Source organism: Medicago sativa, chromosome 7, assembly GCF_051527215.1.
Source record: "Medicago sativa cultivar Bolivia chromosome 7, Bolivia_mono, whole genome shotgun sequence".
NCBI classification, from domain to species: Eukaryota; Viridiplantae; Streptophyta; class Magnoliopsida; order Fabales; family Fabaceae; genus Medicago; species Medicago sativa.
The window spans coordinates 8,566,073-8,593,165 of NC_140755.1; the positions used below are offsets into that span (position 1 = coordinate 8,566,073).

At 39.6% G+C, this 27,093-nt stretch overlaps 2 protein-coding genes and 1 non-coding gene across 3 annotated transcripts; 2 read left to right on the forward strand and 1 right to left on the reverse strand.

The window, feature by feature from the left end:
- Positions 1-317: 317 nt before the first annotated feature.
- LOC146903997 (uncharacterized) lies at positions 318-2,663 on the forward strand. Its single transcript, XM_085728207.1, has 2 exons — positions 318-1,762; positions 2,567-2,663. The coding sequence occupies exons 1-2, from the start codon at positions 318-320 to the stop codon at positions 2,661-2,663; spliced, it is 1,542 nt and encodes a 513-aa protein (XP_085584333.1).
- Positions 2,664-4,129: 1,466 nt separating this feature from the next.
- LOC146903998 (uncharacterized) lies at positions 4,130-26,906 on the reverse strand. Its single transcript, XM_085728208.1, has 5 exons — positions 25,534-26,906; positions 25,311-25,482; positions 24,792-24,989; positions 24,033-24,350; positions 4,130-4,309 (listed from the first exon to the last, which is right to left on the reverse strand). The coding sequence occupies exons 1-5, from the start codon at positions 26,904-26,906 to the stop codon at positions 4,130-4,132; spliced, it is 2,241 nt and encodes a 746-aa protein (XP_085584334.1).
- LOC146903999 (small nucleolar RNA R71) lies at positions 19,248-19,354 on the forward strand. Its single transcript, XR_015020788.1, has one exon. It is a non-coding gene; the product is annotated as a small nucleolar RNA R71 (small nucleolar RNA).
- Positions 26,907-27,093: the final 187 nt, after the last annotated feature.

Here is a 27,093-nt window from a genome sequence, read left to right on the forward strand (position 1 = left end):
CAAGCAATACAAATTCAAAAAAAAATCTTAACTAAGCTTTTGCTTTTGTTAAAGAACTTTGTCCTTGGTTTCGTTCTTACGTTTTGAAAAAGGAAACCGATTGTAATATCTTTACAATTTTCAAATGAAACTGCGTTGCTCTACAATGTTTACAAATTAGCTTTGATAAGTCCTTCAAAAAAAAAAAAAAAATTTGCATAAGCATATCATCCATCATTTTGCATTCATAGTTTCTAGTCCGTGTCTCATATCTTGTTTCTGTCTGCAAAAGGTCAACCCACCAATCTACTCGCAATACAACACTCGGGCAAATCAGAATGGATCATCTTGAACAAGATAACCACAAGCTTCGGGAAGAGGTGACAACCCTCCGGGCCGAGAATGAGATTTTGAGGAACTTAGTATCTTTGATGACGGTTCAACACAGTCAGCCATTGTCTCTTCCTATCGGCAGCACTCAGACAGTTGCTTCCACTACCCCGATTTCAACAATGTTTGCTAGTAGTCATCGACATGCTATGCTTGAAGGTTATCTTTGGAGCACACCCTTAAGTTCTGGTGAAGTATTCCATCCCGGTGTCTCTAAGGTTCAAACTCCTCTTGTGCAACAGACAATGCCTATCCCTCAATTAGGTCCTTTGTTCACTCAAGCTGCTATGACCTACTCAGCTCCTTTGATTCATACTACTCAGCAGGGCCCTGGGCCAATCTATCACTCTGAAAATGTGGTTGCATACGACCGGATAGCTGAACTGGAAGAAAAGTTTGACAGAATACAGTTGGAACTGAAAGCTCTTCGTGGGAAAGAACTGTTTGGGAAAAATGCTTATGATCTTTGTTTGGTTCCTAATGTGGTGATACCGCCCAAATTCAAGGTCCCTGATTTCGAGAAGTACAAAGGAAACACTTGCCCTGAGCTTCATTTGGTAATGTACGTAAGAAAGATGTCTGCTCAAGTAGGTAATGATGAACTCCTTATCCACTGTTTCCAAGATAGTTTGACTGGTGCTGCACTGATATGGTACATGGGTCTGAGCAAGGATGATATCAAAACTTTCAGTGATTTGTGTGAGGCTTTCGTCCAGCGATATAACTACAACTTGCACTTGGCCCCAAACAGAAAGGAATTGCAGGCCATGACTCAGAATGATAATGAATCCTTCAAAGCTTATGCCCAACGTTGGAGAGATGTCGCCGCACAAGTCCGGCCACCTCTGGAAGAGAAAGAGTTGAATGAGATTTTCTTGGGAACTCTGAATCCGTTCTATTTTGAGCATATGCTTGCAAGTGCATCTAGCAACTTCGCAAAGCTGATGACTGTGGGTGTGCGTATTGAAGACTGGGTTCGAAAAGGACATTTGATCAAAGAAGTTGTTCCCACTGATGGTTCAGAAGAGGAAGACCAGGAAATGAGTGTGGCAGAAAGTCAACCTCAACAACAGTATCTGACTTATCACCCTGTTGCCGCTGTTATGTCCGTCACAAATGCTCTGCAAAGTTCGGATTATCAACCCCAGTTTCAGCAATATCAACAACAGCCTCGACAACGGATTTCAAGGAAACGGATTGACCTTATTCCCATGACGTATGCAGAGTTGTTTCCAAAGTTGCTCGAAAGGAATTTGGTCTATCCCAAGGCACCTCTGCCAATGCCAGCAAAGTTGTCAGCCCAGCATAGGCCCGACCTCTTTTGTCCTTTCCATCAAGGGGCACCAGGTCATGATATTGAGCACTGTTGTGCATTGCAGAAGATAGTTCAGAAGTTGATCCAGAAAAATCTCATACCTTTTGAAGAGTTTTGAATTTGAATATGCAAGTTAATCCGCTATCGGATCTTGACGTCTAATGTTGTTACATGGAATGTTTAGCTGCAACTGGGTCTTCGTTGATGTTTATTTCTACTACTCATCTGTTTAATTAATATGTTTGTTTGTTGCTTTATGTTTTTCAAAAAAAAATCCTTTCGTCCCACCCGAGACGGAAGTGAACTTGTTTAGGGCTTTTTGCTTTATGTATTTTCATCATTAATTAAAAGGTCGTCTCGATCTCGACTTTGTTTTATTTTGTGCTTTTTCTGGAAAAATGGTAATACAAAAAACAAAAAAAAAATTCTTTTTCTTTAAATCATTTTCACATACCTGCATAATCATAATGTTTATGTCAATAATCAAATCATGCATTAATAAACCCGTTGAACACTTTAACCCTATGCTCTCTCTCGACTTTGAGTTCTCTGTGTTCGAAACTGAAGAAAAGGAGGATGAAAGTTTCCTAAATGTGATATATTGCCTACTGGGGCATTTTGGCCGTCGAAGCTGCAAGTATCAAGAAAGATTGTCCAGAAGAGGACTTTCATGTACAAAGACTGGCACGAGATGCTTCCATCTGCCTGCAGGGATATTGTACTTCAAGTGCACACTTTAACAGGGGCAACCCCCCCACCATCCCTCAATATACAGTATAAAGGCAGTGCCCCACATGGAGGTCAAAGTCCTGTCAACGGAAGTTTCAATGAAAGCTAAGCTTGATTGAATTTAAAAGTCTTATTGCTGTGTGTCATGGACAGTTATATCAAGTTTTCGACAAAGAAGGCTCGTCCCCGTGAATGTCAAGAAAGTGGCTTTGTGCTCAAAAATAGGTTACCTGATTCTAGGGGCAAATGAATGACGAATTACAAGGATATTGATGAACTTGTGTGTCCTATGAATGCCAGTGCAGTCAAGAAATACTTTGTTAAAATAAAAAGCTCGATAAGTCGCAAACTGGAAAAAGCGGCTTAGGCAAAAAAGAGCGTCTCGATGGATTGAAAACCTGAAAGGGCGGTCCATGCAAAAGTTAGAGACAAAAAAAAAAAAAAAGATGTGTTTATCCTGATAGGTTGAAACCCGCAAGGGCAACCTATGCAAAAGTTAAGGATTATAACAAAGTAACTGCATCTGGTCGGACATGACTCACTTGGGGCATTCCAGTCGTCAAAAGACTTCCGACTTATGGCAAGGCATCTTCATCAAATCAAGTATGATTCATCTGGGGCATCTTAACTGTCAAAGGACTCCCGATATAAAGCATCTGCAGGTCAAAGACTCGGAACAGTGGAATTCAAAGTTGTTAGGGGGCACAATGGTTATTGTGTTCAACGTACCTTTTCCATATAATTACCATTTTCCAAACTTTTTAAAATCTGTGGAACCACGCCTTTGGCAGGTCACCACTCCTTTACATCTAAGTTGAGCCTGTGCCCATTTATTTGAAATTCTCATTTATTCTGTTTGCATAATTTTCTTCTATTTTTGATGTGAATACTTAAAGCAAAAAATAAAAAAATCTTTTTTAATGTCCTTTGAAAAGCATAAACAACAGGTACATCTTCTTTGAACTTATGAGTAAGAGAAACATACATCAACATTCGTCCCAAGGACAGTTAAACTCTGCAAGATAGTTATGGACAAGTGCTGTGCGATGACCTCTGTCAAAAAAAAAAAAAGAGAATACAAAAAAAAAAGAGCTCGCTAAGTCGAAAACCCGAAAGGGCGGCTTAAGCCAAAATTGAGCGTCCCGGTGGACTGAAAACCCGAAAAGGGCGGTCCAGGCAAAAATTAGGGGCATAAAAAAATATATATACTCCCGGTGGATTGAAAACCTGAAAGGGCGATCCAGGCAAAAGTTAGGGACTTTCAAAAAAAAAAAAGAAGAAAAAAAAACAATACAAAAAATGAATGAAAAATAAAGACAGAGGCATCACATTTCAAGTGGGCCAAATGGAAAGAATGCGCCTTGTGCTGGCTTACGAGTGGCGACTTTTGCCAGAATGGTTGATTGATGGGTTTTATCCCGAGAAATGGCGACTTTTGCCGGTGATTTGATGAATGGTGACTCCTGCCTATGGTTTAATTGACGGTGTCTCCCATCTGTGGCTTGATTGATGTAGCGACTCCTGCCTATGGTTTAATTGACGGTGTCTCCCATCTGTGACTTGATTGATGTATTTTATCCCTTAGAAATGGCAACTTCTGCCAAATTGTTGATTGATGAACTGTTTCCCCAAGAGGATTGATTAGTGGGCTTTCTCCCCTCAAGTGGTTTGATTATGGGGCATTCTGTCTCCAAGCGGTTTGATCATGGGGCATTCTCACTTCAGTGGTGTGGTTATGGGTTGTTCCCCCACCAGTGGTCTGAGTATGAGCTTTACCCTGACAGTGTTTAACTCATCTCCAGTAATGTTATCCCCAATGAAGATTGCCGAGTGTTTGTACTGCGGTGTCAATCTATCTCTCATCTTACCTATCCTCTTTTGTTTCATCAAGTTCACCTGTCATATACAGTCATACATTCATACGTTCATGTACTCATACACTCATTCATACATATAAACATTCATGCACATATTGCATGCATACAAATATCATTTATACATGATTGCATTTACCACCTCGTGTCTTATTTCAATTGTATCTCATAAAAGCGTCTACCCCAGTGTGTCTGGTCCAGAGATGTCATTCACTGTAAACCCGGTGGATTCCGGCGAACTCTTACCAAGCCGAGTGGATTCTCGCAAACCTCTTATCAAAAGCCGAGTGGATTCTCGCAAACCTCTTATCAAAAGCCCAGTGGATTCTGGCCAACTTTTCATCAAAAGCCGAGTGGATTCTCGCAAACCTTTCATCACAAGCCGAGTGGATTCTCGCAAACCTCTTATCAAAAGCCCAGTGGATTCTGGCCAACCTTTCATCAAAAGCCGAGTAGATTCTCGCAAACCCTTCATCAAAAGCCGAGTGGATTCTCGCAAACCCTTCATCAAAAGCCGAGTGGATTCTCGCAAACCCTTCATCAAAAGCCGAGTGGATTCTCGCAAACCTTTCATCAAAAGCCGAATGGATTCTCGCAAACGTTTATTTTGCTTCAAAAGGTCAGTCCCAAACCACGGACAACTCGTGTTTACCTATCATTCCCTTAATATGTCATCCCCAGCTTGTGTTCAAGTGGTAGATCCCATCCAATAATCACTTTGTCAATACTAATTGGTATAGACAAGCTTCATCTTCTGTACTTTCGTCATTACCACGGGCTGTGGGAATGGACAAGCTTTACTTTCCGTCTTAAGTTTTATTTTCCGTCTCAAGCTTTATCTTCCGTCTGAGCTTTATCTTCAGTCCAACCTTTATCTTCCGTCTGAGCTTTATGTGTTCAAGCTTTATCTTCTGTATGTTCGTCTTTACCACGACAGTTGGTAATAGACAGGGTTTATCTCCCAGTGATACCCATCAGTTTGTTCCCCAGTCAGTTTATTTTCGTCGTCTTTGCATTCATACTTGCATCGCATGCATTCATATCATTGTATTCATCGCATTCTTAGCTTTTCAGCTGGCCAAAATTTGGTGTACTTAAGTATTTAAGTCTCTTCGACCCATCGATTTAAAAGTCTTATTTCAAATCTTCGTGACGAAGAAACTTAAATAGGGGCATCTGTCATACCCCAAATTTTGACCACTTTGCTCTGTTTTTACCTATTTTTGTCCGTATTTTAAAACGGCTCAATTTCTCTTCTTTTCGCTTTAACCAGCTAAAATCTTTCTCAGTCGTTGTTTAATCATTTAAAATCTTTTATCTTGCATTTTTAAAGCAAGAAAAATTTTGTTCGTATTTTGTGTAATTAAAATCGCTTTATTTGTTTTTTAGACATTTTAAATTTTTTACGCGTACTTTTAAATTTTTAAAGTATTTGTATTCATTTCATTTAAACTCTTTTAATTAATGTCCTTTTGTCTGTATGTTTAAACATTCAAGAAGCTTTATTCGCGTTTTAAAAACCCTGTATTTTTAGTTGTCTCAGTCGAAGTTTCGACAGCTTTAAATTTTATTACTTTTTTTATCACTTTTATTTTATTTTACAATTCTATTTTATTTCATTTTTACCATTTATTCTTTTGCTTTTAATGTCATTTTTATTTTGTTTTTATCAACAATTTGTTTTGTCTTAAGTCCACTTGTTACATTGTTATTGGTCCAAAGAGCATCCAAAACATTTTCTTTCTCTCCAAGTTTCATTAAGGGCAATCTTGTCTTTTATCCAATCACTAGTCTTAACCTAGTTGGTCACTATATAAGCTATCCAATCATTGATGAAAAAGGGGGCTGCACATTTCCAATAACACTAACAATTTGCGGCAGCCTCAATTCCGAATCAAATACCCCTTTTCCAAAGTTTCTCTCAAGAACACTCATAATTTATTTTTCCAGAAATTCAATGAATATCACAAGTGATCATGCAAAAATCCAGTAGCAGAATTTGTTTCATCATTCACGATTGCTAAACCAATAACAATCACCATCACCATTTAACCTCAACATGGTCCGAACTCATCACAACAATTTCGAAAATCATCACTATACTCTCAAAAATCAACACAAATCTTCAAAATTCCAGCAAGCACATTAAACCACAAAATACATAAACATTAAGTTTCCTTTGAATCCAACATAGCTCACCAACAAACTCAGCAAGGTCGATCTGTTCTTCCATCATCAACAGATCGTGACTCAAACTACCATCTAACACTATCATCTCTACAAACACAACCCAAATCTTCGATTTCATTCACTCACAAACCAAAACCGTTTTCAAATACAAGCAAGCCAAACACGTCAAAATACAATAACATGAATCCAGTGAGAAGAAAAAGGACAGATCGTGGAATACAAAGAAGAAGGGGCTGAATCCAAGTCTCTAAGCACCAAACGGAGAGGAAAGAAGGAAGTTTGAAGATCAACAACAACAACAAAAGCTGTCGTGAGCAAATCCGAATCAAGAGGGAGCTGATTCGAAGCAAGAAGAGGTAGTGATCCTTACCGTTTTTATTGTTCATGTTTTCTGGAAAATTGTCGGAAGTTTAAGTGTAGATCTAGGCTGTTTGAAGGTGTTTTGTTGAAAAATGTTCTTAAAATCGAAAGGAGGAGAGGAGAGTAAGTGGAAATCCGAAAAAAAATTTAAAGTAAAAGTTGAAGTTTACAACTCCGGCACGGCGGTGATCACGCTGACCACCGTGCTGGAGAGCTTTCCGGCAACCACACTTCCTCTTCTCCGATGTGTTCCTGTGTTGAGAGAGAAGAGCTTCACGTTTTTTTAAGAGAAGAGAGAGGGTTTTTGTTTGAAGATGACCTTTATTTACTGGAAAAACATTTTATACTCCTTCTTCTATTGTATGCACGTGTCCCTTTTCTCTCTACTGTGCTCCCTCACTTTGTTAACCTTTTGATCTAATTGTCGGCTGTGATGAAGCATCCTGTTATTTGATCTGGACCTTCAGATTCATAAGATGGTCTAGATCTATCCAGTCTGAGCCAATAACCCATAACCCACTACATGGATCCGGTTCAACCCATCCAAGATCCAGTAAACCCAAACCCAGCAGGCTTGCTCAAGCCCAATTGCTTTCTCTCTTTGTTTCTACTGTTTTGCTAAGTGTACCCCCTGCATTACTTGCTTTATTTTACAAATCTTTTAAACAATCTCATGCATGTTTCCTTTAATTTCCTTTTAATTAACATTGCCTCATCCATTTTTAAAGCATTAATTTCCATATTGTCTATTATTTTGTTTTTTGGCTTTAAAGCTTTATATCATGCATTTTTTAGTGTCTTGTGCATTTTTTTTTTTTTTTACATGTGCATCTTGCTTTATTTTATGCCTTATCATTGCATTGCATTTTAGTATTTGATGCTTTTAACTTTCTCTATATCTCATTTAATCATGCTTGCTTTAAATTTTGGGATCTATTCATTTTTTTTCTATTGCAAAGCCCCATATTTTTTTAGTGTGTATAATTAGGGAAATGATGTAATTTGTTGTGGGCTTTGCATTTAGGAAGGGTATGTAATAGCTTAGTAATTGCACACACCGACACAAGCACCGACACTACACCATTTTATTCATGCTTGCTTTACTTTTTTGCATCGTTACGTTAACTTTCCGTTAGTTAGAAAAAATCACTTTTATCTCAAAATTCGAATAAGTGAAAGTCAAATTATTTTTCTTAATAAACCTTGGATCCAAATCCAAGTGATTTTCCTTTTATTTTCTTAATCAAATTCCTAATTGAACTTTAATTAAACTTAGACTCAATTTCTTAAATAAAATGAAACAACCTCACTTCTATTTTTATTTCTAGTGCCTTGAGGCCCCTCAATCTCCTTCTTGAAAACCATTTTTCAAAAATAATTAAAATCAACCTAACCCACAAAAATATTTTTTATAAGAGAGAACTACGGCGATTTTGATCCCCTTTAAGGGTACGTAGGCAGAGGCTGTAATCCTTTCAAATCAATCAAATAAAAATAACCAAAACTCCTACTTCTTCTCCCTCCATTCTTTCACTCATACTTTAATCAATAATTTTTCAAATAAAATAAAGTTTAGAAAGAGGTTCTCACGGAGTACCGTGAACGACGCGGGTGCCTAACACCTTCCCGAATCGTAACCAACCCCCGGATCCAAAAAGGGTTTTTCAATCTCTTTTTCCCTTCCCAAGAATAAAATCGAGCAAGTCCGGTAGATTGAAGGTTCAAGTCCAATTAATGGCTTGACACCCGAAAATCTTGGTCTACAGGACTAAACTTGACTCAAGGACTTTCCTGCAATTTCGAAAGTATCTGGACAAAAATGAAATTTTGACAAATTGGACCAATATGTAATTTTTAAAACTTAAAGGGCTAAAACTGAAACTGACAAAGACTTTATGGACTGAAATGGAAAAAAAAGAATTAGAAATGCAAACTTTAAAATTTTTAAGGACTGAAATGGAAGAAAAAGGACCAAAGTGCAATTTTTAGAAGTTGAGGACTTAAAATTAAAATTAAAAATAAAATTGGATTAAAATTGGTAAATGGACAATAACGTAAAGTGAAACTAATAAAAAACACAAAATGGACTAAAACGAACCAATTACTTAAATGAGGTACTTCAAAGTAACCTCTCTCTGCCAAAATTTCGTGTGAAATGACCAAAATGCCCCTAGGGACTAAATCGACTCGAAATGACTCAGATGCAATTTTAAAGTGGTTTTTAACAGGGGATTAAAGCAAGAGTTTATACAAACAAATTAAAAGACTCAGAGACAATTTTAAGAGATTAAACAGAACTTTAACACTGGAAATGACTAAAATGCCCCTAGGGGCTAAATTGACTCAAGATGACTCCAATGTAATTTTTTTGAAATGGATTTTAACATGAGATTGAAACAAGGACTCATTCAAACCAATTGAAAAGACTCAAACAATTTTCAAGGACTAAAATGAGTTTGAATGTAGGAAAAGACCAAAATACCCTTCTTCATGAATTTTGCAAATAATATTGAAATAAAATGCAGAGAAAGATGCAATTGACTAGAGACAAATTCAAATGACTTGAAATGCAAGAAAAGAAGAATGGAGCTAGTATTTTTAGGTCCAAAATTAGGGTGTAACAGCTGCCCCTATTTAAGTTTCTTTGTCCGGAGGGTCAAGAGACATAGTCTTTGATTTGACGGGACGAAGATACTTAAATATTAACATTTGCTCTGTTTTTGGACGTAAAAATACACTCTCAGATTTTCAAAATATGAATGTCATGCAACACTTTGATTATGAATGCAAGACAAACAACTGGAGTCTATGGAGCATGTCATGTCACTGGGGATTCAGGTAGACATTGACAGGGTAGACAAACCAGGGGACAAGAGATAGGTACAAGCTGTTCTTTGGATCGAACTCGCTACTTGACCGGGGATAGAAATACAAGACAGGTACAAGCTGTTCTTTGGATCGAACTTGTCACTTGACCAGGGACATAGACATATAGGCAGATACAAGCTGTTCTTTGGATCGAACTTGTCGCTTGATTGAAAATACAAACAGATAGACAGGTACAAACTGTTCTTTGGATCGAACTTGCGGTTTGACTGGAGACATAGGCAAAAGGGTAGATACAGGCTGTTCTTTGGATCGAACTCGCCGCTTGATCACCACCACATCATGTAGGTAGGTGTAAACTGTTCTTTGGATCGAACTTGTCGTTTGACTGATAACAAAGCATAAGCTGGGTACAAACTGTTCTTTGGATCGAACTTGTCGTTTGTCCGGGAATATAGGCATACAAGCAGGCACAAGCTGTTCTGTGGAGCGAACCAGCCACTTGACCAGTAACAAGACATATAGCAAGATACAAGTTGGAGGTTTGATTTGAAAAGATACAAATTGAGGGTAAGTTGACATTGACTTGATTTGACAATAGACATGACCACTATTGTTGGTCCAAAAGCAAATTGAGAGTGAACTGACATTGATTTGAATTGAATTGAAAGTTGATATTGGAAGAGACAATGAAGGCTGAGAACAATCAGAGACATAGACATAGACATTGAATTGAGAGTTGAAATTGAGGTTTGAATTGAATTGGAAATTGAATTGAAACTTGAGATTGAGATTGAGTTAATTTGGAAATTGAAATTGAATTGAATTGAAATTTGAGATTGGATTGAATTGAGATTGAGATTGAGTTGAATTGAAATTTGAGATTGGATTGAATTGAGATTGAGATTGAGTTGAATTGAAATTGAATTGAATTGGAATTGAGATGGAATTGAAATTGAGATTTGAAATGAATTGAAATTAAGATTGAGGTGGAAGTTGAAATTGGAAATGCAAAATGTATGTATGGTACAACAAGATCATTAAATGTATGAGCACATAAAATGCATGATTATGCATGTATGAATGCTTGGAGATGCATGATTGGGGTTTGAAATTTGGCAGAGAAGTTTCGCAGAGATAGACAAAACATTAGAAGATTGGGCACGTAGTGGCTCGTGCTATAACAGGTACTCATGGAAATCCTCTTTGGAGAGACCGTCATTAAGAGACGTATCAAAACCATGGCTGAGGGCAATATATCACATCACATATACAAAACTTGCAGAAGAGGGCACCTTTGAAAATTCTTTGATACAGGTCGTCGTTGCTAGGCGTGTCAGTGCTGGGTAAACATTGGATGTTCGCATCTGTGGTCAATGCTGTTATATCATTTTTCATTATTCAATCCCATTTTTCAATCCCATTTTTGCCTGAACCGCCCTTTCGGGTTTTCAATTCACCGGGAATAAATTCTTTTCATTGCCCCATTTTTGCCTGAATTGCCTCCATAGGTTGTCAATCAGCGGGGTGCTCATTCTTGCCTAAGCCGCCCTTTCGGGTTTTCGACTTAGCGAGCTTTTCATTTTCATTTTCATTTTTTCTTCTTTTTTTCATTCTGTTTTTTCATTCTTGCCATTGACCACAGATCATCCTGGGGAGTAACCTGCTCGTAACATGTATTGAAATAGGCATTGATAGACATTTATTCATGCATGTTTCACTTGAATGTACCTTGTTGCTCAGGTTTGCTTTCAAAATAGACAGGAAAGGATTTTTCAATTTTCAAAAATGTTTGTTTCAGACATTGACATTATCAAGTAGAAAGAAAATATTTTGTATATAGCATTGAAAATAGAAAGAAGCAGTAGAGTTTCAAACAAAAGCACAGGCTCAAATTGATGTAGAAGAGTGAAAGTCAGCCAAGGGCATAACTCCACGGATTTACAAAGCTTGGAAAATGGTAATTTTATTAGTTGGTGGTACATTGAACACGATGACCGCTACATTTCATAGAAATTTTGAATTCACAAGTACAGATGCTTCTGATGAAGACAATCATTGACAGCTGCAGATGCCCCATGGGGTGATGGTGATTTGCCAGATATAGTTACTTGTCTTTTATTTTCAACCTCATTTTTGCATGAACCGCCCTTTCGGGTTTTCGGCTCATCGAGGCGCTCATTTTTGCCTGAGTTGCGTACAATCTCAGCGAGCTTTTTCATATTCATCTTTTTTTGTCCCTAACTTTTGCCTGGATCGCCCTTTCGGGTTTTCGATCCACCGGAAAGCGCATTTTTGCCTAGGCCGCCCTTTCGGGTTTTCGACCTACCACGCTGTTCTTTTCTTTTTAGACAAAGTATTTCTTGACTATATCGGCATTAACAGGGTTTGGAAGTTCGACACCATCCATGTGTGTAAGAATCAGAGCACCACCAGAGAAAGCCTTCTTGACAACATAAGGACCTTCATAGTTAGGTGTCCACTTGCCCCTTGGGTCGGGTTGCTGGCTTATCCTTCTTTTCAATACAAGTTTGCCTTCCTTGAATTCTCGAGGTCGGACTTTCTTGTCAAAAGTATTCTTCATTCGTACTTGATACAACTGTCCATGAGCCATAGCATCCATACGTTTCTCTTCAATAAAATTCAACTGATCATACCGACTTTGACACCATTCAGCCTCAGTTAATTTTGCTTCCATGATCACTCGAAGAGATGGAATCTCCACTTCCAGAGGGAGAACTGCTTCCATACCATATACAAGAGAGAAAGGAGTTGCCCCGGTTGAACTGCGCACTGTAGTACGGTAACCATGCAAGGCAAAAGGTAACATTTCATGCCAATCTTTGTAAGTAGTGACCATCTTCTGAACAATCTTCTTTATGTTCTTGTTAGCGGCCTCAACTGCACCATTCATCTGAGGTCTGTAACGAGAAGAGTTGTGATGTTCAATTTTGAATTCTTCACATAAAGCTTGCATCATGTTATTGTTCAGATTGGAACCATTGTCAGTGATGATCTTGTTAGGAACACCATATCGACAGATGATGTTATTCTTGATAAACTTGACAACCACTTGCTTGGTCACATTTGCAAAAGAAGCAGCCTCAACCCACTTGGTGAAGTAGTCAATTGCCACTAGAATGAAACGATGTCCATTGGAAGCTTTAGGTTCGATTCTTCCGATCATGTCAATGCCCCATATAGAGAAAGGCCATGGGGAAGATATAACATTGAGGGCATGTGGAGGCACATGAATTTTGTCTGCATAGATTTGACATTTGTGGCATCTCTTGGCGTGTCTGTAGCAGTCACGCTCCATAGTTATCCAGTAATAGCCGGCCCTTAACAGTTTTCTTGACATAGTGTGGCCCGTGGCATGGGTCCCAAAAGTACCATCATGTACATCATGCATCAATTTCTCAGCTTCTTGTTCATCAACACATCTTAACAAGACCATGTCGTAGTTCCTCTTGTATAGGATTTCTCCGTCCAGAAGGAATCTACTAGCCCATCTCCTCAGGGTCTTTTTATCCCTATTGGAGGCACTGATAGAGCCAAACCGCAAGTGCACGGCCTATCGAAGTAATAGTAGTAAGTAGAGTTATCGTTCCGCTAGGGAGTTGGTCAACTTAATTAACTTTTAGTGAATGATTAGAGGAGAGAAAGTTAGAAAAAGGGAGTTTTATTGCTGAAGGTAAAAACAATAATAATAAAGGGCCTTAGGATCATTGGTTCATCATAATGACTAATCCTTCACTAGACAAGACCTAAACATCTAATTTCATGGTTTACACACTAATTTCTAAAGACCGGTTTCCCTTAGCCCCTCACCTTTCCGATGAAAGTCCAGTGAGAGTTTACTTCTAGTAACCAAGCATATTTCACTGACATGATTACTAGAAGATGCATAGAGGATTGAAACTACTCTTTGTCTCAATAATTGCAAAGACTATTTCACTGTTTTGCAATTATTGTCTAGATTCACTTGTTCCAACATCAAGACTCCGCTCTCGCTTTATGAATTGATGTTTGGGATGATAGATTAACGATTATCAAACCCTCCGCTTTCGCTTCCACAGTTTGATAATTGTTAATCCACGTTAAGACGGTGAATCTAGATTAGAAATTAAGGTTACATAGAAATTAGGGTTTAGGCTTGTTTTGTTTAGGATTGAGTCATTAGACTCCCCAATAATCCCAAGACGAAGAAGTCTACTCACTCATGTTCATCGTAGACATGGGGAAAAAGAGAGAAAATAACAGTAAAGTAAATTGCAAAGAAAGTAAAAGGGAAATAAAGACTTTTATTAAAATAGCAATTGAAATAAACAAAGTAAAAGGATGATTGTTTTATGGTGGAGAGCTACTCTATTTATAGCTTTACAATTGACTTAGAAACTAAGCAACTAAAGGGATAAAACGGTAAAGCTGCAACAGGGTAACTTGGGCCCGAAGAAAAGCAGCAAAAGAGCATCTTGGGGACGGGCACGGCCGTGCCACATGTTGGCACGGGCCGTGCCAAGCTTCTGAGTTTGGGGGAACATATTTTTGTCCCGTATCTTCGTATTCTTGCGCTGTATTTGCTCCAGTCCTCTTTCTTTCGCTTCAAGGCACCTTCCACCATATATTCATTCCTAAAATAAAATAAAAGACAATTTAAAGTAAAATATTCTAAAAGAAAATAAAATGCAATAAAATAAAATCAAATCTAAAATAAAACTAAACTAAATAAGGCAATAAATTAGACTATCTATGACTCATCAAACTCCCCCACACTTGAATCTTTGCTTGTCCTCAAGCAAAAGGCAATGGACATAGCAGCAACAAAAGATTGATTATGGCAATATTAAGAACAAATGTCTCAAAAGAAAGGCTTTGCTTCAAGTACACTAATTACAATTTCAAATACTTCTCATGAACCTATTCAACCCAACATCAAGTCTCAAGTGAGTGTGTGTGTGCAGTCCAACCCTTTTCTTGCTCCTGTATAAGACAGATATTATGAGGAACAGGTTCTATCCTTGATGCTAAAGTAACCGAGAAAAGTCCTTTCTTCATTTCATATAAGACTGATGGGAATTTAAGTTAGGATTAAATTAATTTAACAATTAAGCACAAGGGGCTGCAGATGCTTAGGGGCTATCTATCCTCGTAGGAAGTCTTCTCGGATGTAATTGTCCTTTCCCCCTAGATTCAAAATCACCCTAAGCAGTGCTGCAAAATTGTTATTTGTTTCATCTCCGCGTAGGAAGTCTTTTTGGATGTAATTGTCCTTTCCCCCTAGCATTGATGAATTTGTTTCATTTAAGTTCAAATTAAGGAGTCACCACCACAATTAGGAAGTTAGGATGTAATTGTCCTTTCCCCCACATGTTGGTGCCATTCTCCCGCCCCATTTAACATTAACAAATTAAGAAGAATATAACAATTAAGAACAATTTGATTAATTTTCCCACACAAACTTATACTACTTTTACTCTTAAGACTTTAAAGGGTCTAAGTTAACACTAAAGATAGAACGTGCTCCTTAAAATACCTATTCATACATTTGCTCAAGGATTGCAACTGGGTGCTTTTCTCATTGGAGAATTTTCACATTAAAACAAGATATGGGTATAGCAAGAACACAATAAACACAAGAAACTACTTTTATGTACAAGAAACAACCTTTAAAGAAGAGACAAAACAAAAAAATTTCATGCCATATTTACATTAAAAACAAGCTACTTAGTCATGCCTCTTGCTATAAAAACAAAACAAAAGAATAAAGTTCAAGGGAGTTTGGACACTACGACTCTAGACACTTTATTAGCCCCCCCCCCCCCCCCCCCACACACACACACACACACTTAGGGGAAGCATTGTCCTCAATGATTCAAAAAGAAAAAGAAATTAAAGAAAAGAAGAAGAAGAAGAAGAAGAAGAAAGAAGAAGTAGAAGAAGAGTAGTAGAGAGAGAGAGAAGAAGGGAAGAGAGGAAGAGGAAAGCTCACATGTTATTGAGGTCCATAAGGAGGACCTTGAAGTTGGAGGTGTTGCATCATCCGACGGAGCATCTCATTATTTTCATCATTGACACGGTTGCCCCTTTGAACTTCATTGCGAAGGTCGGAGATCTCAATACCTTGCCTTTGTTGCTCGGTGCTCATCCTCTCGATTTCATTGTGAATCCATGTCCATCTTTGATTTTCATTAAGCTCACCGGCTTCATGGCCATGGTGCCCCTCTTGGTGTAAGTTAGCACCTTCTCCCTCATCATGGTGCAAGTTAGCACCTTCTCCTTCATCATCTTGTTGTTCTAGAACCTGCACATCATCAACATACAACCAATTTTCTTCCACCTCGGTGGTAGTCCGAGATGGGTTAGGAAGTAAAAACAAGATAGGCACATTGAGCTTGAGTTGGTAATGGAGGGGGTGGACGTTGTTTAATGAAGTTCATAGCAATGAGGGTATCTATGTTGAGTCTATTGTTTCCCTCAATTGGTTTGATCCCTTCATCTTCACCTACTCCAAAACACCTAGCTATGTATGTGATGATGCCACCCACCACTATGTCTCCACTACCGGGTGGTTTATTACCTAAGAAGTCTAGGTAGTCAATCAAATAGAAGCATGTGTTGACGGGGTGGTTGTGGAGCATTGCCCATAACATGAACAATTCATCGGTTCTAGTGTTTCCTAGCTCGGTTCTACCCCAAATAGTGCAAGCCATTACCCTTTGGAGGTACCTAAGTACGGGGTTGTGGATGTTGCTAGCTTTGTTGGCTCTAGGAACATAGTTGGAAACGCCGGTGATACGTGTCCAAAAGGCAGCTGGGTCATAGTTATCCGGTTTTAGGCTAGGATCCCAATGATCATGAATATATCCTTCATTTGCAAAACCTAAGGCCTCACAAAAGTGCTGAAGTGACATGTCATAATCAATATTCATCAACCGGAAAACAACTCTATGGTTAGGGTTATCAAAATTCAACTTATCTTTAGTGAAAACAATCGAGCTTAAAAATTCATAAGTGAAGTTTTCATAACCCCGCATAGGTTTCAGCAATTCAGTCCAACCTAACTTTCCTATCAACCTAGAAACATCATCAAAAAGCTCTAGCACATCTAAAGTATTGGGATCAGGATAACGAGAAGGATGCAAGTGTTTAGAGATTAGAATTTTATACCTGTCCCTTTGCTTGTTGTTTTTGAACTGGATTCCATGAGTTTTCACTTGTGCTTGCTTCTTCGGGGGAGGTCCTCCTTGAGAGCTTGCTGGTTCTTTACCACTTCTTCTTGAAGCCATTGACCCTTGTTGGAATTGGTTTTGAAGGTTTAGGGTTTGGGAATATTTTTGGTGGAAAGGATTGGTTTAGGGTTGGGTTGATGTTTAAGGAAGGTTTGTTGGTTTGGATGTGGGGATTGGTTAAGGTTTTATGGTGTTTGGGTTAGGTTTTGAAAGATTAGGGTTTTGGTGAATTATGGGTTTGGATGGATGAAAGATGTTTTTGATTGGTGGTTTTTGTTTTAGATGAAGTTTGGGGTTGATTGGTGAAAGAATTGAGTGATTTGGTGAAGATTTGAGGGAGATATGAGGGTTTGAAGGTTTGAAGGCTATGGAGGTTTAGAGAGAAGTTTGAAAGATGAAAGAGGGTTGTTGTTTGTGAATGAGGAAGAAGAAAGAAAATTTTGTATATATGGGCAACAAGAGTACGGGCACGGCCGTGCCACCTATTGGCACGGGCCGTGCCATCTTTCTGACTTCATGGCCAATTTTTTTCTTTAAAAACTTGGCACGGCCGTGCCATCTTACTGGTCCTGGGGCTTCAAAAATTTTCCATTCTTTTCGAATCAACTTGGACAATTACCTACAAAAACACTTAAAACAAAGAAAAGCAAAACAAAAGCAATTAAAATGCGTGGGTTGCCTCCCACGAAGCGCTCTTTTAATGTCATTAGCTTGACGGTTAGAAAGAGTCCTTAGAATGGATCAAAGATATCATATTGTGTAGATGACGCCATAAAACGTTCTTTCACAACATGATCGTTAAGAATGCAACAAGAGTAAAGAGCGGGACCTTTCATAACATTTTCCAACTCAAATCCTACCATCTTATCACTCACTTGAAAGACTATCCTACCAAATTTAACATCAATGAGAGCTCCCGCAGTTGCGAGGAAGGGTCTACCTAGGATTATAGGGACGTCATCGTCCTCTTCAATGTCAACGACTACAAAATCAGTGGGGATGTATATCCCTTCTATCTTAACAGGTATGTCCTCAACAAATCCTACAAGTTTCATGGTAGAACGATCAGCTAGCTTTAATTCCATTTCGGTAGGTTTCAACTCTCCTATCCCTATCCTTTTAAGAAGAGACAAAGGCAGCAAACTAACACTAGCTCCTAAGTCACATAAGGCTTTGTTTATGGCTTCATTCCCAATTTCACATGGTATGGCAAAGCTACCTGGATCTCTAAGCTTAGGGAGTGTCTCTTGAATGATTGCACTAGTGTCCTTAGCCAAGGCTATTGTCTCATTATGCTCTATAGCCCTTTTCTTTGAAAAAATTTCCTTTAAAAACTTGGCATATAGATGCATCCTAGACAAAGCTTCAGCAAAGGGAAGTTTAATGCGAATCTTTCTAAGTATGTTAACAAATTTTTCAAACTTACCCTCTAGTTTAAGCTTATCAGGATTTAAAGGGGATGGAGTTTTGTTTTCTTCAAGTGGTTTTGCCTTTTCTACCACAACTTTATCACCTAAAGGCTTGACATCTTCTTTCCCAACGTTTTTAACCTTATCAAAAGTTTCGCCTAACTTACTACCCCCAAAAGATATGACATTAACTTGGGCTTTGGGATTGGCTTCGGTTTGACCAGGAAAGACTCCCGGTGTTTGGGAAGATGTAGCCACTTGTTGGGCTATTTGGGCGATTTGTGTTTCAAGCATTTTAGAGTGAGTAGCAATAGAATCGACCTTGGTATTGAGCTTGGAAAGAGAATCATTCAGAAATCCAGTTTGGTTTTTAAGTTCTTGAAGTTGTTTGTTTTGGTTGGCAATGGAATTTTCCAACAAAATTTCCAAATTGGACTTCTGAGTGAATCTTTGGTTGTTTGCATAATCGGGTGGTGCTACTTGTCCATAGGGATTTTGGTTTTTATAAAAATTTTGATTTTGTCTCATCCCTTGGTTGTATTGAGCATAATTCATTTGCTCAACACCATTAATAGCACTACCTAGTTGGCAATCAACACCAGCATGACCAGTTATACCACATATTTCACAAGAAGGAGTAGAAGCAGAATTGATAGCACTAACATTGAGTTTTTCAAGTTTTTCAGTTAGTGTATCAATTTTAGAAGCAAGGTGGTCATAGTTAGAGACTTCGTACATACCTGCCTCCTTTTTGGAGGATGAAGAACTAGTGATGGCTCTCTCGTCGGTCCATTTGTAATGATTTTGAGCCATGTCTTCAATCAAGGCACACGCCTCCGTGTAGTTCTTGTTCATAAGTTCTCCACCTGCAGCTGCATCAACAGACATCTTAGTGGTATAAGACAAGCCATTATAAAAAGTGTGGACTATAAGCCACTTCTCTAGGCCATGGTGGGGACAAAGTCTTAGCATTTCTTTGAAACGCTCCCACGCATCATAGAGAGATTCCCCATCTTTTTGGTTGAACCGCGTGATTTGGTCTCTAAGTTTGGCGGTTTTAGATGGTGGAAAGAAACGAGCAAGGAATGCTTGCCTCATCTGATCCCATGAACTAATGGAACCGACTTCGAGGGAATGGAACCAAGCGCTAGCTCTATCCCTTAAAGAAAAAGGAAAGAGATGAAGTCTTACGGCTTCTTGGTTCTCCTTCATGGTTCCACTAATTCGTAGGAAAACAGAGATGTGAAGATTGGGATCCTCAGTGGGGGATCCCGAGAATTGGTTTTGCTGCACCAAGTTAAGTAGGGCAGGCTTAATTTCAAAATTGTCATCCTCAACCGTTGGGTACACAATAACAGCTTGTGGCTCAGCCGTAGACGGCGTTGCATACTCTTTGAGAGTGCGATTGGCCATGGCGGTGTTATTTCGTGCGTCTTTCTTTCGTCTATGCAAATACCTTTCGATCTCGTTGATTATTACAACTCGATTTCTGGTTTTTCGCATAAAAAATTGAGAACCCAAGAAGTTAGTGATAACAGAAAAATAAAAATAAAAATAAAAACAGAAAAAGAAAGAGAAGAAGAGAGAATTCTAATCACTAAGAAAAAGCTAATTAAATTAGTTAACTCCCCGGCAACGGCGCAAAAACTTGATAGAGCCAAACCGCAAGTGCACGGCCTATCGAAGTAATAGTCGTAAGTAGAGTTATCGTTCCGCTAGGGAGTTTGTCAACTTAATTAACTTTTAGTGAATGATTAGAGGTGAGAAAGTTAGAAAAAGGGAGTTTTATTGCTGAAGGTAAAAACAATAATAATAAAGGGCCATAGGATCATTGGTTCATCATAATGACTAATCCTTCACTAGTCAAGACCTAAACATCTAATTTCATGGTTTACACACTAATTTCTAAAGACCGGTTTCCCTTAGCCCCTCACCTTTCCGATGAAAGTCCAGTGAGAGTTTACTTCTAGTAACCAAGCCTATTTCACTGACATGATTACTAGAAGATGCATAGAGGATTGAAACTACTCTTTGTCTCAATAATTGCAAAGACTATTTCACTGTTTTGCAATTATTGTCTAGATTCACTTGTTCCAACATCAAGACTCCGCTCTCGCTTTATGAATTGATGTTTGGGATGATGGATTAACGATTATCAAACCCTCCGCTTTCGCTTCCACAGTTTGATAATTGTTAATCCACGTTAAGACGGTGAATCTAGATTAGAAATTAAGGTTACATAGAAATTAGGGTTTAGGCTTGTTTTGTTTAGGATTGAGTCATTAGACTCCCCAATAATCCCAAGACGAAGAAGTCTACTCACTCATGTTCATCGTAGACATGGGGGAAGAAGAGAGAAAATAACAGTAAAGTAAATTGCAAAGAAAGTAAAAGGGAAATAAAGACTTTTATTAAAATAGCAATTGAAATAAACAAAGTAAAAGGATGATTGTTTTATGGTGGAGAGCTACTCTATTTATAGCTTTACAATTGACTGAGAAACTAAGCAACTAAAGGGATAAAACGGTAAAGCTGCAACAGGGTAACTTGGGCCCGAAGAAAAGCAGCAAAAGAGCATCCTGGGGACGGGCACGGTCGTGCCACATGTTGGCACGGGCCGTGCCAAGCTTCTGAGTTTGGGGGAACATATTTTTGTCCCGTATCTTCGTATTCTTGCGCTGTATTTGCTCCAGTCCTCTTTCTTTCGCTTCAAGGCACCTTCCACCATATATTCATTCCTAAAATAAAATAAAAGACAATTTAAAGTAAAATATTCTAAAAGAAAATAAAATGCAATAAAATAAAATAAAATCAAATCTAAAATAAAACTAAACTAAATAAGGCAATAAATTAGACTATCTATGACTCATCAGGCACCAGGTGGATATTCACGATTCTGCAAGAACTGTTTGATGTTGTAATACCAAGGCTTTTTATCATTCACATCTTCATCAGCCTGATCTGGCATATTTTCAATAGTAAACACATGAGCGGGTCTGTCAAGACGCTGCACCTTGATTACGGGCACGTCATTCCAGTGATTCACACGAAACATGGAAGACAGAGTAGCAAGAGCATCAACCATCTGATTTTCATCCCGAGGGATGTGGTGCAGCTCAACCTTGGTAAAGTATGTCAACAGACGTCTTGCATAGTGACGGTACGGGATCAACTTCTCATGATGAGTCTCCCATTCACCATTTATCTGATTAATGATAAGTGCAGAATCTCCATAGATGTCAAGGTGCTTAATTCTCAGGTCAATGGCTTCTTCAATGCCCAGGATGCATGCTTCATATTCAGCTATATTATTTGTGCATTCAAAGGTTATTCGAGCGGTGAAAGGAATGTGATGCCCCTGCGGGGTTACAATAATGGCCCCAATTCCTTTACCATAAGCATTGACAGCACCATCAAAGACTAATCCCCACTTGCTATTGGGATCTGGCCCTTCATCGATCAATGGTTCCTCACAGTCTTTTGCTTTCAGATACATGATTTCTTCATCAGGGAATTCAAACTTGGTCGACTGGTGATCATCAAGAGGTTGATAAGCAAGATGTTCAGCAAGGATACTTCCTTTGATTGCTTTCTGAGCTTTGTACACAATATCATATTCAGACAACAACATCTGCCAACGAGCAATCTTTCCAGTAACAGCAGGCTTTTCAAAGATGTACTTGATTGGATCCATTCGGGATATCAACCAAGTTGTATGATTCACCATATAATGACGCAAACGTTTGGCAGCCCAAGCTAGGGCACAACAAGTCTTTTCAAGCATTGTATACCGAGTCTCACAGTCGGTGAATTTCTTGCTCAGATAGTAGATAGCATGTTCTTTCTTTCCAGTCTTGTCTTGTTGACCGAGGCCACATCCCACGGATTCATCTAACACTGATAGATACATAATTAAAGGCCTTCCTTCCACTGGCGGGACAAGGATAGGTGGTTCCAACAGGTATTCTTTAATGCTATCAAAAGCTTCTTGGCATTCATCATTCCATACAACTGGCTGATTCTTTCTGAGCAATTTGAAAATTGGGCCACAAGTAGTAGTCATGTGAGATATAAATCTTGAAATGTAATTCAGGCGTCCGAGGAAACCTCTGACTTGCTTTTCAGTTTGAGGGGCCGGCATCTCTCTGATGGCTCGGACTTTATCAAGGTCAACTTCAATGCCTCTTTGGCTGACAATGAAGCCTAGCAATTTTCCAGATCTTACACCAAATGTACATTTGTTAGGATTCAACCGCATCTTGTACTTTCTCAATCTTTCAAACATCTTTTTCAAATATACAACGTGCTGCTCTTCATCACTTGATTTCACAATCATATCATCAACATATACTTCAATCTCTTTGTGAATCATGTCATGAAACAGAGTGGTCATACCCCTTTGATAGGTAGCACCGGCATTTATCAAACCGAAAGGCATCACTTTGTAACAAAATGTTCCCCATGGAGTGATGAAGGACGTCTTTTCTCTGTCTTCAGGTGACATCCGTATCTGGTTGTAACCTGAGAAACCATCCATAAAGGAGAACACTTTGGATTGAGCAGTACTGTCAACAAGCACATCAATATGAGGCAATGGGAAGTTATCTTTCGGACTGGCTTTATTCAAATCTCTGTAATCAACACACATCCGAACTTTCCCATCTTTCTTTGGTACTGGGACAATGTTGGCAATCCACTCAGGGTATTCAGCTGTCATGAGGAAACCCGCATCAATTTGCTTTTGTACTTCAGCCGTGATCTTAAGAGCCATGTCTGGACGAGACCTTCTCAATTTCTGCTTGACAGGAGGACATTCAGGTCTTGTCGGTATCCGATGTTCCACAATCTTGGGATCTAGACCCGGCATATCTTCATAGGACCATGCAAAGACATCTGGATAGTCATGGAGAAGCTGAATAATCTTCTTTTTCACTTCTGGCTCAAGTGCATCACCAATTTTGATCTCTCGCTTGTTCTTTTCAGTACCCAGGTTGATAAGCTCAATCTCTTCCTGGTGAGGCTGAATGGCTCTTCTTTCTTGCTCCAGCAGTCGAGTGATCTCATATGGTATCTCTTCATCACCATCCTCATCTTCAGCTTCATATACCTGGAATTCAAAATTTGGAGGAACCATAGGGTCACTATGTTCAACGGGTTTATTATGGTTCAATCTGCATAATGTGATTGGGATGATTTTAGAAAAAGTTTTTCATGCAGATTTTTGAAATTAATAAGAAAAATACAGACGTTTTGGTTTTTTCTGGCATTACCATTATTTCCAAGAGAAAGGCACTAAAAAGTAAAAAACAAAAGTCGTGGAAAAAACGACGATTTTTATTAATAACGGCAATGCCGAAACAAACATGCCCTTACAAAGACATCACTTTCGCCTTGGGCAGAGCGAAAGGATTGTTATTTTGAAAACAAAGAAAAACATGAGCAACAAGACACATTACATGGAAGCATGCATGACTAAAGGAACATCAATGGCTTCCCAATTTCTCACAGTGCCTCCTGGTACAACAAATGTAGGTACATGACTACTTTCAGCAGCATCTTCAGCAATAGCATTGATAAACCCAGCACTATAGAAAGTTCCTGTTGAAACACCCGAGGTTGGGGAGAAACCAAGGCCCTCTTTGCGCTTATTCTCTAGAATCTGTATCACTTTGCCCCAGCCGGCAGCTTGCCCTTCTTGAACAGCTTTCTGGGCGTCTTTCAATGAGGCCATAGCAGTACCAGCTCTTCGAGGCTCCGTACCTTCAACAGTTAATCCTTGAAATGATGTCCCTTCAGCAGACCCATTCTTTACAAACTTGAGCTTTTGGTGTAAAGTAGAAGTTACTGCCCCAGCATCATGAATCCATGGCCTTCCGAGGAGGCAGCTGTAAGAAGCGTTGATGTCCATGACTTGGAAAGTGATTTGGAATGTCTCAGGATCAATGGTGATAGGCAGATCTACCTCACCAAGGACATCCTTACGAGAACCGTCAAAAGCCTTAACCAAATAACTGCTTCCCCTTAGGGAAATTCCATGATGGCTCAACTGTCTCAGTGTAGATTCAGGCATTACATTCAAGGATGATCCAGTGTCCACCAGCACATTGGATATCATGTCAGACTTACAGTGCACTGAGATGTGTAAGGCTAAGTTGTGGTGTTTCCCTGCTTCGGGGAGTTCATCATCACCAAATCCCAAGTCATTACAAGCAGTAATGTTACCCACTATTCCATCGAACTGATCCACAGAAACTTCATGATCAACATAGGCTTGTTCCAGTACTTTCATCAACACCTTCCTGTGAGCTTCTGAACTCAGGAGCAGAGACAAGATAGATATCTTTGAGGGAGTTTGCAGCAGCTGGTCAACAATCTTATAATCGCTCTTCTTGATGAGCCTCAAAATCTCGTCCAGATTAGACTCTTCAATAGACTGGCCTGATGGGCTAATATTCTTATCAATAGGGGGAGCAACTGGTGGAGTTACTGCGGCAGCAGGTGTAACAACTTTCTTTTGGAACAAGGGTGGACGGACCCTCCCACTTCTTAGAGTTGTAGTTTCTTCAGCAATGTTACTAACCGCAGCTGGGGATACCAGAGGCATTTCTACCCCATTCTCAATCATGGTAGAGACATAAGATACCGAGCCAGGTAGCCTGATCACCAAGGGCTCGACTTTCTTTGTCTGAGATACACTTTCAACGGGAGAATCATGGAACACTAGCACAATCACACAAACATCACTGGCAATCAAGTGTTTATCATCCATTAGGCTTTGTATATCATCTTGCACCACACAACAGCCCATAGGATTTTGGAGACATTCTGAACAAGAAGCATGATCATGGTTAAACAAGGAAGCTTGGCAGAGTTTGACATGTAACGGCACCAAAGGAGTAACAACATTACGGACATCTAAAATGGGATCCTCTTGAGGAACCCGAGCTTCTTCGAAAGCCTCAATCATATTAACAGCACCATGATTTGGAAGTGGATTGTCGAGCACATGCGGGACACTATTTTCAAAGGTCAGCCTTCCTCTGTCCATCGAATCCTTCACAATATACTTAAGAGCGTAGCAACCCTCAACATCATGGCCCTGAGCGCCTTGATGCAATTCACATGTAAGATCTTGCCGGAACCTGGGAGGCAACGGCGTAGGTGGGGGCTTGCCTGGTCTGGTGACACAATGCCCTTTAGCAAGTAAAGTTGGGAGTAATTCAGCATACCGCATGGGTATTGGTGGAAAATGAGTCCTGGGTCGAGGACCCTGTTGTTGCTGCTGTGGAGCAGGAGCCTGCTGTTGTACCTGCTGAGCAACGGCATTAACGGGTGCTGGTGGCTGACCCGGTGGCAAAGGGTATTGCTGATAGAATGGCGGGAAAAAAGGACGTTGAGAGTACTGCATGTATTGATAGGGCAGAGGTAACTGAGTAGCATTAACAGGAGCGACAGCAGATGTAGACTGGTTACCGGATACCATCCCTACTTCAGATTCTTTCCTCTTATGGTGGCCATTACCATACTTCTTCGGCGCACCGGTTGAGGACTCACCCTTTTCAAAGACAATAATACCTTCTCTGACAGCCTCCTCTAGACGAGTTCCCACAGTAACCATGTCAGAGAAGTTGTTTGGTGCCGAGACTATCATTATTTCCTTATATTCCTTCTTCAGAGTCTTCAGGAATGTCTGTGTCAACTCTTCCTCATCAAGCCGAGGAGAAACACGGGCAGCTGCCCCTTTCCATCTCTGGGCATATTCACGGAAAGTTTCATCTGATTTATGAGACAAGGACTTAAGAGAGTCGCTATTCGGCTTCAAACGGGTGTTAAACTCATAATGACTTTCAAAAGCAGCAGCAAGTTCTTCAAAAGTGTGGATATTGTCTTTGCTCAAACCAATGTACCAGTCTGCCGCATCTTCTGCCAGGCTATCTTGGAAGCAGTGAATCATCAGGGCATCATTATCTGCGTAGTTGGCCATCTTTCGGACGTACCGGATGACATGGTTATGTGGACAAGAAGATCCATTGTATTTGTCAAAATCTGGTACTTTGAACTTCTTAGGAATCTCAAATCGGGATACCAGGCAAAGATCACGAGCCTTAGCAGAAACACCATTTCCACGGCTAGCCTTGACCTCACGGAGCTCACCATCGAGCTTTCTCAACTGTTCTCTCATAGCCTCCAATATAGGGTCCTGTCCACGCGGAGTGTCAACATCAATCACCTGAGGTACAGTGTGTACCACAGGTTCGGTAACAACAGTAGTCACTTGAGGCATAGAAGTATTTGTAGGAACAAAAGTTGCTGTGGGAATAGGCCCTTGATTGGCAACACCAGAGACAACGGCTGCAGTGTTAGGAGCATAGAAAGCTGAGAGTCCATAAGGACACCCATTGGGCATAACAAACCGAGCATCAGAAGCCACAGTAGACAATGGGATAGAGGGAATCCCTTCAGTAGAAGCTGGGACAGAGGTGGCTGGTTGTTCTTGGGCAGCCATCAGAGTAGACATAGTGTCATGAGCCTTAGCCAAGTCTTCCTTCATAGCAGCCAATTCGGCGCGGAGCTGAGCATTTTCTTCCTCAAAGTTAGCCATATTTCGTCTCTTGTACAATCTTGTTTGATGAATTCTAGTCGGTTGGTAAACCTTACGAGCACGAGCCACCTTTCAGACTGTGGCGGAAAAACCATGAGGCAATGAGCACGAGGGAAGTTTTTTTTTTGTGACCAGTGAATGCATATGATGCATGAAATGTGTAAATGCATATGCAAAACAGACTCTT

Coding starts and splice junctions, on each gene's coding strand:
- LOC146903998 (XM_085728208.1), bottom strand. CDS start 26,906: ATGGCTAACTTTGAGGAAGAAAATGCTCAGCTCCGCGCCGAATTGGCT. Junction 24,990..25,310: donor TTGAAAATAGTGTCCCGCAT/GTGCTCGACAAT, acceptor AGTGTATCTCAG/ACAAAGAAAGTCGAGCCCTT. Junction 4,310..24,032: donor GAAGAGCTGGTACTGCTATG/GCCTCATTGAAA, acceptor TGTATATGACAG/GTGAACTTGATGAAACAAAA.
- LOC146903997 (XM_085728207.1), top strand. CDS start 318: ATGGATCATCTTGAACAAGATAACCACAAGCTTCGGGAAGAGGTGACA. Junction 1,763..2,566: donor TTGCAGAAGATAGTTCAGAA/GTTGATCCAGAA, acceptor TGTCATGGACAG/TTATATCAAGTTTTCGACAA.